Here is a 10,391-nt window from a genome sequence, read left to right as displayed (position 1 = left end):
CCGTGTCACTACACGCATTTATTATGGAAGCCGGGTTACGGTGCGATAGTTTACGCGGGTAAACAGTCCACGGTCGGTTTGTTTTCAATTCAAGCTAGCGACGGATGATGGGGTGGGCCTAAATTGACGAACCACAACGTACCGCTGAGTGCTCGGAATTCAGGAAAGAGGAGTTTCACTGTCAGTGCGAAGTTTTCTTTTCACACTCGGTAATTGTTATGCAATTCGTGGGTTCTGCAGCTTTCAAACGACGGTAAATTACGCTGAAAAGATGAGGCGCCGCATGACCCTCTGTCATGAAAAGAATTTCAAGTCCATTTGCAAAGAAATTTTGGGTAATATGGCGCAAAAACACATGCATATGAACTTCGAGTATGAGAGCACGTGGGTGAGGCGGCGGCATGTCATTCGCGGTTTGTGCAATTGACCGATGTATGCTTTCACTCGCAACACCGTTTGCCCAACGAACCTGAACCGCTTCGAACCGAAGCCCAACACCGCGGAACTATTTTATGCGGAGCTGGTTAAACGAATGAGATTGTGCTCGTCACACGCAGTCGCGGTCATTCAAATTTAAACGCGAAGTAGACGTAGAAAACGAAAACATGGACTGAGGATGCCGATCTTACGCGAGGTCAGATCATTTTTTTCTATTACGTTACGAGAGAACTCAAGACCCGCGATCGACGAGAGGTTAAAATCTCAAAGTCAGCTCAGATGGGCAGGTAAATAGAGCACTCAGTATATCTACTTGAAACATTGGCCGTCGAATAAAATTTATCGGATATAAACTAATTTTACTAACTTTAAATAATGCGATTAAGACTGTCGTTATCTTTATCATCATTATTTTCCCTTGTATAAAAGACAATTTACTCTTACCTACATACTTATGCTCCAAATGGTAGAATTATATGAGCGCCATTATTTTTAATGTTGACGAAGCGAAGATGATCAACACAAACTATGACTTTTTTATTTTGAGGAAACCTGCAGTGTTTGAAAAGTACTTTGCATTCGCCTCGTTGACTCTCTTCTCTGCTGCTTGAGGATTCACGATTTCCAGACCCTGATAAAGAATAGAGTGTTTATACTTATTGTCCAATTATACAGAAGCGCATAGAAACTAACGAAAGATAAAAAATAAAAAATAAAAAATAAAAAAGAATCAATAATCAATATAATTGTACTGTTCGTAACTATACTAGACTTCATGAATTGAGTTGTGAGTATAAAAACATGACGGAGACTTGGTGTATTTTAACGTTGATAACTTTGAGATTTTTCGTCATCCCAGAGATAAAAAACGTGAGAATTTACCTGTAGCGGGGTGAAGGCAACGCTCGACGCGGTACCGGAAACCTGCTTTTTGACTGTCGTACTGCCGCCCCATTGCTGCTGCTTCTGCAAGTTTTTTTGGAGAGTTTTCGATATCCGCACCTTCGTCTTTTCATCAATTTGAGGTAGTCTGATACGGCCTGTTCCCGTTTTGCCAATAGTCCCTCTGGAGTAACCCAAGTCCTCTTGATAAGCGTCATTCTCAATCTGCGGAGCGAGAAAAATAACGAAATGCAATTTTTCTCAAGATTTCTGAAATCTGCGACGGCCTGATATCTTGAACTGTAGAAAAGACTTACGTCGGCGAAGTTCATCCGGTTCGCGTGCTTTCGAAATTCTGTGATCGCATATCGTTCCTTCATTTTCCGTACACGTTTACCGCCTCGCTTCTTTCGACCAGGGTCGATCGGTTTTGGAAGAGGTTTTATGAATTTTACTGGCGGGGGTTCTTGCAGCTTATCCAATTTTTTTTCTATCTCGTCCCTCAGTGCCTGGCCAATGTGACCATCCGTACTCTCGTGACAAGCATCGACTCGCGCAGCCAGCATACTCTTTGTGGCGACAAGCCTCGCTGCCTTTCGTCGCAAGTCCTGTGAGCACAAAAGCAAGTCCAAGTTGAGCAAAAACCAAGATAGATCAGATTGCAAGGTGGAAGAAATCATTGAAACACTTACAGGCGGTGTGTCCTGCACTATGTCAGAATAATAAATAAATCCGGCATGGGGGAGGGCAGCCACCTGGGAAAATCCAGAAAGCATTTTTTTTTGGGAGCCCAAAACCAGAAGATTGCAAGCTGGCATTTTAGATAGCTTTGTCAAACCGCCAGCAATCCCTGTAACAATTGAAATGGACAAAAACGAATTCAAATTTTCAAGATAATAAATTGATACAGTGACTTTGTTTTCCACAGTTACCTCACTTACCCATGATTTTTGCCGCCGTCGAAGCTCCAACGATTATAGAAAGGTTCGGTGCTATGAAGGCCATTCTGCTTTCAACATATTCGAATATTTTCAGCTTGCAATTATTCAGTTCTACAGCCATATTGCAGGCTTCACAAATTGCCTCTTTTTCCTCTTCAGTCATAAGTTGGCTAATGAATATAACGTAGATTATTGAATGAAAAAAAATTATAGGCAGCAATTGTTTAACCAGGATGCTAAACTTGATTGGAAAATTCACCCTTGAGTAGTAGATGCAGTCACCGACACCACCATGATAGTAGCTTGCGTTAAGAACTGCTGCAGCTTCTCATTGTTCTTAGCTCGATCCAAATCATTCCCTAATTCACAAACTGTCATGACATACTCCAATGGACCAACTACCAGCGACTCCAGCTCAGGAAATCTTTTGGAGTACTTATCCCTTGTAAATCTATGAATGATTGCTGAAAAATTAGGGACCTATACATATTGGCAAAATTTGGTATCCGTTAAAACTTGTCACATTGCCCTAACCAGAACCTACTTTGTGACTGGCAATTACAAAATGAACCACCCATTGAGCGTGTTAAAGCTGTTGCAATCTGCGGGAAACTTACCAATTTCATCGTCGATATCGACGGCAATATTGTTTGCCTCGACGATGAGCTGATACTCAGGGTCGGATTCAACCGGACCTACGATGTCCGCTGACTTTCTTGGTATTTTGCCATAGCTGTCTATAAGAGAAACGACTTTCTGGAGCTGCGGAGAGTCGCGCAATTTTGCGAGTTCTCGAACGGAAGCAACTTTGACCTCTGTAATAAAGTATCGAATTTAATGTGAAGTCTGAATTATCCGGTAACTGATATGTATATGCAACAGAGACTGTGAATAGTAAACCTGACCTTCTTCAATCGGCTTAGCAACGGCTGCAGGTGGAATAAATTCCGGCTCAGCCTCTTCCATAAACTTGTCCGCGTCATCGTTTTCCTCCAAATCGGCCAGCAGCTCGTCAGCCAAAGACATCTTGGATTAATTGGGAAGTTTATTTCAAGAGGTATGTACTTGGAGGATTCTGCAACTTCAACCTCAATTCCTAAACTTCTTCCATCCTAATCTGAGCAACCTTTTTGTTTACGTCTCACCAAGTCTCGCGCGACGTTGCTGTGCTCAACCCGCGAAGTAATACTATTCGTGGCTCAACCGTTTATCATAAACAGAGGTTAATGGTGCCAATAGCCAATGCCCACTTTGTGTATTTAAAAATGGCCGATTTCACGTTGTTCCCGTATTTAGCTACAGATGGCTGCAGAGACAAGCGAATAACTTGAATGAACCAAAGAACGAACATTCTGTCACTTTGAAGTTTGGCGGCAGGTAACAATCAGGAAGTATTTAGATCTAGAATCCAGTTAGGCACGCCCTAAAGTAATTTCGAACCACAATCCCTGTCCAGGAATTTCCGCAAATGAATCAGACATGTCCGGTTCAAAGGTGAATAAGCATTGAATACAGATAACAGTCATAATAGATCCAAACTTATCACGTGCCACAGTCATCTCACAAATTTTCAAATTCTTTAGAATTTACAGAAGACTAAAGGTAGTCGGATGTCATGGTCCTTTGACTGTGACGTGAGTGAGCGAGATGTGGTGACACCTGCGAAGCGACCCAAAATAGAAACAGAAGTACCGTCCCTAGACCGAGTGTCACGAACGATTGATATTTATGACAAAAAAACACATATAAACAGCTTACCGGCTCTTCTCAAAGCTTGCGAACCTCAAGAGGCCTCAGAGTTATCTATTAGCCGACAAAAACAAAGAGAAATATACGATTGGTTGGAATATAAAACTATCAGGAGCAAGCCATGCGCTTTGATTCTCTCTGGTCCTTCGGGTTGTGGAAAAACCGTTAGCTTTAAACTACTTGCCAAAGAGAAGGAGTTTGAATGTGTCGAATGGATCACACCGGCTGATCAAGGCGCGGATGAAAATAGTAGGTTGATCAATACTGTCGATAGCATAAAAGACATTTATTTTCAATGATTAAAAATAGGAGAAACACTTGATGTTGATGATAAATACTCCTTAAATAATTTACTACCTCTTCTCATAGATAGATTCACGAGGCAAGGAGACAAATTTCAAGATTTTATGGTCAGAACTACAAGATACGGTTCTCTCTTTGAAGATTGTTGCAGACGCCTACTACTCGTTAAGGATTTTCCAAATGTTTACTTCAACGATAAAGATGCCATTCACACACTCCTCGAGTGAGTCTATGTTCCAGATTTTGCATTATGTATGTTGAATTCAAGTATGACGGTTATAATTATTTATCAGGCAATACTTTGGGACGGGCAAAGAACCAGTTGTATTTATTTGCACTGATTCAGGGGGCATGGGAGCGCTGCAAACCTTATTTCCACCAAATGTCCGGGAAAAATTTGGCATTTGCCATATCAGGTGAGGCTCTCGTGATGAAATTGACATTTCGTGTGGTTTTGTAGCACTAGAAAAATATTCTATAATGATATATCACTCTTCACTGTAATCAACTCGTTGAATTTGACCGTATTGCTTTGCAGCATAAATCCAGTCACACAAGCGGTCACAAAGAATATTTTGAAGAGAGTTTCACTAGTCTTTAACACCAGAGCCTCTCACATGGTACACGTGTCTCAACATATCGTAGAAGAAATATTATCCAACAATATCGGTGATATTAGGAGCACTGTTATTAACCTCATATTCGCTTCTCTGAAAGGTTTTTACATACAGCCTTTTCATAGCACTTTACACAGCTTTATATACAGCTGCTGGATTTAGCTCCAATGTTATTCAATGTACGTATGCTTCTAGTACCTAATAGACAAATCGATTGCGAAGGAAGAGGTCGTGGAGAATCTTTAAGCCTACTTCATGCCATCGGTCGAGTAACTAATCCCAAACGTAAGTTATAGTTCATTTTCAGAAGTAAATCGAAAAACATCTTATAGAATTATATGCTGTGTGAATTATGAGCTACATCACAAGTTTAAATTAATCTTCCGTTCAAAGTATCGTGAAGTTCCGAAAATACCGATTTTTTGATTATCCAGTACTTGGTAGTCATTTAAATTTTCAGGTCTAGTCGAAGGAAATTCATGGAAGTTTGTACATGACCCAGATGAAATTGCGTACTTCTTTCAAACTCAACCATCTACGTTCGCGCGGTTTTTACATGAAAATCATTTGAATACCACAAGAGGAATCGAAGAAGCTACTGCAGCCACTGATATACTTAGCATTTCAGATTGTCTTATATCTGATTGGAGGGTATGTGGATTACATTCCAAACGGATATGTAAATAATATGTGATGTAAGTTGTATGACAATGAAAAAATTTCAGGACTCGCATTTGGGCAGACTTGGACTGTCGTTTTGTATCCGTGGAATAATGATTACCAACAATGATCCTGTGCCGGGTTGGAATCCAGTAAGAAAACCACGTAATGACGAAAAAATGTGTGTATAGCTGGGCATGGTTATAGTTTCGAATTCGATATGTGGAAATGAATGTTTTCATTGTTATTTCCAGCTGCAGGGATCTCGCATCCACTGAAACCCTCTGGTACAAATCGCTGATCAGCCCTAAATTAGCCTCGACAATAACATTCAAGGGGCTTGGAAATTAAAGGATATACATTTTAAAATACCAAGATTTTTCACGACCCGAAAACAAATTGCCGATACCACGTGTTTCGTCAATGATCATTTTCCAATCATATTTTGTTCAGATATTATTATTTTTTTTTATTTAAACGGCTATTTCTAGATACGTTTCATACAGAGACTGTGAACAAGCTCGACTAAGAGCCCGTTGAATTATTGTAACAGCTGCACAAAGACGACTGGTTAATAAATGATCTTATCGAAAATTTGCTTCACACATGACCCTGATTACAGCTTGACGACATTTGACCCTTGTTTCACCGCGGTTTGATGTGGGTGTGATTCTTATCTGGTGACACGCAGCGTTGGTTGCCTAGATCGTGATTTATATGGGCGTCATTGGGCGTGCGCGACAAACGGGTTGTCCTGTTATCGTTCCGACCAAAGAGTTTACTTATACTCTTCGGTTTCCGACAGTCTGTCTAACCTTCAAATCCGCCAGTGGAAATTGACATCGGTAAACTAACCTACAATGTATACGCCGGACGCGGAGGAGAAGCGTAATGGACGGCAAAACTGACAACTGACTGATATTGATAGTGTGAAATTGCGTAGGGAAAAAATCCGCACCGTTAACATGATAGACTCAATATCGTGGAACAGTGCGAGGGATGAGGCAATTCATCGAACGGTCGGAGAAGCGCAGCTAAAAAAGTATGGTAACTTTTTTAACAAATCAATCGAGGATTCAAGCTGGGTTCCTGACACATCTCTGAAATACGTCATCCAAGGGCCGATCCATCTCGTTTACAACCCCCGCGAGGACATTACCATAATGGACATGGTAGAAATGGAGAACAAAACATTGGCCAAGCTTCTCGCGGCGGTCGCGGGTACTTGCAGGGAAATCAGACTACTGAAAATCGAAGGTAATAAATTCTACCAGAGGCTACTCACCCAGGGCGAACGATGCAGTGTTGACGAAAAGGGGGACGACGTCAATGTCTTGTTATCAATTCTGCAGGACCTGTCAGCATACGTCAAACGGGTATCGCTTGTCGCAAATTTGACCATCCAGCAGCTGTCGAATCTGACGGGCAATGCCTATGATATATACTTTCCACTGGTCATTGAACATCTGGTTGACTTATTTGTAACATTTGTAACTCTAGATGAGATCATCGTCGCTCAACCTTCGCTACTCGATACTTGGGATCAGTACTGCGTCCGCGCTAGCACAATGCTCCACAATTCTGAGCAATTCAATATACCTGGCTCAAAGTTACGTACTTTTGAAAAGCTGCTGAAAGATCTGCGCCATCAACTTTTGGCTAACAATTTATTTCTCGGAGCTATCGATAGGGCGATGGATGTGAAAAAAAGCCCAATAATGCAGAATCACTTCGCTTGTTACCTGAAAAATACTATGCTGGATGTGGAAAAGAAAGCCAGTGACAATTTATTGTTTAACAAAAACTGGATACGTACAAATGTAGGGGTCGTCGTCATTGTCAAATTGTTCGGAACTGTAGATAAGAAGATTCTTAAGAGGCTTTGCGAAATGAATAAAAAATACTACTCTATTACTCTGATTGGCAATATTATCTGGATTCCAAATAAATTTTTGGCCAATTCAGTCCCAAAAGAATTTGGCTTGGTAGTCGGTTCGCAAGCCGGGGAAAAGATCCTTGCCTCTAAGATCCAAAGATTGCCAGAGGTCACAAATTCCCTGGCTAGAAGGGCGACCCAGTGGTCAGTCGAGATGCAGAACATTATCGTGCATCCTGTTGAGAAATTTCACCAATCTGATCTGGAAAGAAGGTGCTGTATGCTTATTGAGTTTGTAATCCTGGTGCAGCAGGTAAAAGAGAATATATTTTTCACCACCAATCTTCACGCTGCTCTGCTGAAACCAATGAGCCGAAACATTGTCCAGCTTGTATGCAGACTCATAGAAATGCAGAAGTCACTTGAAACAACGTTTTACACTTTCGGCTCAGTCATTATTCAGTCCCAGAGCCATGTTATCCAGCATCTCTGTTATCAAATATTGGTCATCCTCGAAACGGCCAAGAGAGGACTGATGCTTAGCAAGGACAAAGGATACAGCAGGGAGCAGCTCGATACTATGACATTGATAGGCCTTGGTATGAGACTAATGAACGGTCCCCCGACAGACGACAGGAGGCTGATAACACGCTGCGCTCTGGCAGCTGCTAGCCAACTGACAGACAGCTTCAAAGAGGAAGAACTAGTCAAATTGAGGGGATATCTGGACGCCTACGATACTATCGCAGAATTACATGACCTGGTTAGGCAGGCTTGCGATTACTCTAGCGTACTCTATCATCGAAGCATGCTGCCCGCTTACTTGAGCATGGTCATAGATGGCAACTCAGATATAAGTCGGATTGTTCATTTACTCGGTGCACTAAATAGTGCAGTAGCGGATCACGAGCCTCCCAACTCCGTGGGAAGCAGAAATAAAGAGCATAGGGAAATGCTAGTGAAAAATGTGCTAGAACCAGCCTGTCACGAGATTGAAACCAGCCTGAGGTTACATGTTCACGCGCATCTCAAGCTGGATGACTCGAATCCATTCAAGATTGGTGCTGTTAATTCCAACAGGATAGTCAGAGCCTCTCCACTGCCTGTTGCTGATAATTTCTTAAGCCCAAAGAGGTTCATCGAACATTATTTGGACAGCATGTTTTACAATCTCACCACCGTGGCTCTACATGACTGGAGGACGTACGGAACAATGCGGAGATTAGCTGGCTATAAACTGAATCTAGAAATGGTTCAGGATCATTTACCAACACAGAATTTGGAACAGGGTTTAGATGCGCTTGAAATAATGAGAAATATAGACACATTCGTTGCCAAATACTTGTACAACTTAAATACACAGACTTTCATAGAGCGTACTAGTACTAATAAATATCTGAACACAATCGGGATAAGGCACATAGCGAACTCGATCAGAACCCATGGCAACGGAATAATGAGCACTACAGTGAATTTCGTCTATCAATTTCTCCGTGCGAAGCTACACACATTTTCACAATTCCTATTTGATGAACATATAAAATCACGATTAATACGAGATATCAGATTCATCAAATTACAGAGAGAGAGCAGGGCGACTCCTTATACATATGAGAGAGCTGAGAAGTTTCAGAAGGGTATACGCAAGCTTGGAATGACGACGGATGGTCTCAGTTATCTAGATCAATTTAGGATTCTGGTATCTCAAATAGGGAATGCCCTTGGTTACGTTAGACTGATTCGGTCTGGGGGTTTGGACGCTTGTTCCAACGCGATTGCTTTTCTTCCCACAATTAATTCTGACACTGTGTTTGAGTCGACATGTAAGAAGCTGGACTTTACAATAACTACACAAGCTGCCGGAAAGCGGCTCGACGATGACATTGCAAATTTAGTGCAAAGCTTCACGGAAGGAACACAATACTTCAGACTACTGGTAGATGTATTCGCTTCTGCATTCCGCGATACAAAAAACGTCCACTTACAACAATTTTACGCCATCATTCCTCCACTCACACTCAGTTATGTCGATAATGCTCTGGGAAACAAAGAGAAAATGTCTAAAAAGAATAAGACCGGGGCAGCATTTACCGACGATGGATTTGCAATGGGAGTCGCATACATTAATGCCCTTCTTGATCAGAACACGGAAATAGACGGACTTCAGTGGTTCAAAACCGTCGAGGAACAAATGACTCGAGAAAGAATAGCGGCGCAGCATAAAGACGATTGTGGCGACGAAAAATTACAACAGACTAGAGCTTTAACATTAAAATGTCTGGCAGAAAGAAATGCTGAGTTTCAACTTCTCTATTACAGCCTTTCGGGCGCGCGAGTATTCTTCAAGCAGCCGGATACGTCTTCCCTCTGAGTCATTAGCTATAAGTTTCAATGTTAAATTTGAAAAACACGTTTGAATATTATAACCAAGCGTATAATAGGGACTTTCATAACAAGCATATAATACCATGCTCTGTATTACGAAATATACAATTTTTAAGTAACTCAAATAAACGGCTAAGTTTATACTGATACTAGTTTCAGTTTGTCCTTCAAATGTGTCATCTCACCTTGGTACGAAACTAGTACACTGTGGGTATCAGGTTTTCCATAAGTGTGACTTCAATTTCTGTCGCGCAATTTTTTTATTGGTATGTCTGACGAATTTCAACGTCTTTGCTATATTTTTCTTACTTATAAACTGTACTAAAGTAACAGTATTATCGGTAGTATAATACATTCGACGATTGGTAGACAGATAAATGACTAGATATGCCGATCGGAAGAGATTACATTGCTTTTACAATCCTAATATTGAACAGTTCTCTGATAAGCACACGGAATGATATTGAAACGAGGATGGTTACGGTTTATCTTGACGCACGAATTCAAAGCTAATCGTTTAGAGTTATTAGCTTCTGCCGC

The 10,391-nt window shown here is 41.3% G+C and overlaps 3 protein-coding genes across 4 annotated transcripts; 2 read left to right on the top strand and 1 right to left on the bottom strand.

Annotated features, from left to right (window-relative positions):
• Positions 1-831: 831 nt before the first annotated feature.
• On the bottom strand, positions 832-3,463 carry LOC124181046 (U4/U6 small nuclear ribonucleoprotein Prp31). Its single transcript, XM_046567189.1, has 8 exons — positions 3,167-3,463; positions 2,879-3,076; positions 2,521-2,725; positions 2,262-2,431; positions 2,013-2,170; positions 1,638-1,928; positions 1,321-1,545; positions 832-1,069 (listed from the first exon to the last, which is right to left on the bottom strand). Exons 1-8 carry the CDS (start codon positions 3,285-3,287, stop codon positions 965-967), a joined length of 1,473 nt encoding a protein of 490 aa, XP_046423145.1. The 5' UTR covers positions 3,288-3,463; the 3' UTR covers positions 832-964.
• A 106-nt stretch (positions 3,464-3,569) lies between these two features.
• Positions 3,570-6,184, top strand: LOC124181049 (cell cycle checkpoint protein RAD17). 2 transcript variants are annotated; one of them, XM_046567195.1, is made up of 9 exons: positions 3,570-3,755; positions 3,845-4,259; positions 4,380-4,536; positions 4,607-4,729; positions 4,852-5,030; positions 5,126-5,215; positions 5,391-5,581; positions 5,656-5,771; positions 5,845-6,184. In XM_046567195.1, the coding sequence occupies exons 1-9, from the start codon at positions 3,741-3,743 to the stop codon at positions 5,939-5,941; spliced, it is 1,383 nt and encodes a 460-aa protein (XP_046423151.1). In that variant the 5' UTR covers positions 3,570-3,740; the 3' UTR covers positions 5,942-6,184. The 2 variants fall into 2 exon arrangements, with proteins under 2 accessions (XP_046423151.1, XP_046423152.1); XM_046567196.1 differs by having other exon boundaries at positions 3,573-3,638.
• A 20-nt stretch (positions 6,185-6,204) lies between these two features.
• Positions 6,205-9,998, top strand: LOC124181033 (WASH complex subunit 4). The gene has a single exon (XM_046567149.1). The coding sequence runs from the start codon at positions 6,556-6,558 to the stop codon at positions 9,835-9,837; it is 3,282 nt and encodes a 1,093-aa protein (XP_046423105.1). The 5' UTR covers positions 6,205-6,555; the 3' UTR covers positions 9,838-9,998.
• Positions 9,999-10,391: the final 393 nt, after the last annotated feature.

The sequence above is a fragment of the Neodiprion fabricii genome, chromosome 4, assembly GCF_021155785.1.
Source record: "Neodiprion fabricii isolate iyNeoFabr1 chromosome 4, iyNeoFabr1.1, whole genome shotgun sequence".
In the NCBI taxonomy this organism is placed as follows: domain Eukaryota; kingdom Metazoa; phylum Arthropoda; class Insecta; order Hymenoptera; family Diprionidae; genus Neodiprion; species Neodiprion fabricii.
This window is presented reverse-complemented; position numbering and strand designations above follow the sequence as displayed.

Bases quoted from the DNA above. Each gene is read 5' to 3' on its own strand.
- LOC124181046 (XM_046567189.1), bottom strand. From the start codon at position 3,287: ATGTCTTTGGCTGACGAGCTGCTGGCCGATTTGGAGGAAAACGATGAC. The intron at 3,077-3,166 runs GTCAGGTTTACT...ACTTTATTACAG, and splicing joins TGCTAAGCCGATTGAAGAAG to AGGTCAAAGTTGCTTCCGTT. The intron at 1,546-1,637 runs GTAAGTCTTTTC...CTCGCTCCGCAG, and splicing joins ACCGGATGAACTTCGCCGAC to ATTGAGAATGACGCTTATCA.
- LOC124181049 (XM_046567195.1), top strand. The intron at 5,031-5,125 runs GTTTTTACATAC...GTATGCTTCTAG, and splicing joins CATATTCGCTTCTCTGAAAG to TACCTAATAGACAAATCGAT. The intron at 5,772-5,844 runs GTGTGTATAGCT...TGTTATTTCCAG, and splicing joins CCACGTAATGACGAAAAAAT to CTGCAGGGATCTCGCATCCA.
- LOC124181033 (XM_046567149.1), top strand. From the start codon at position 6,556: ATGATAGACTCAATATCGTGGAACAGTGCGAGGGATGAGGCAATTCAT.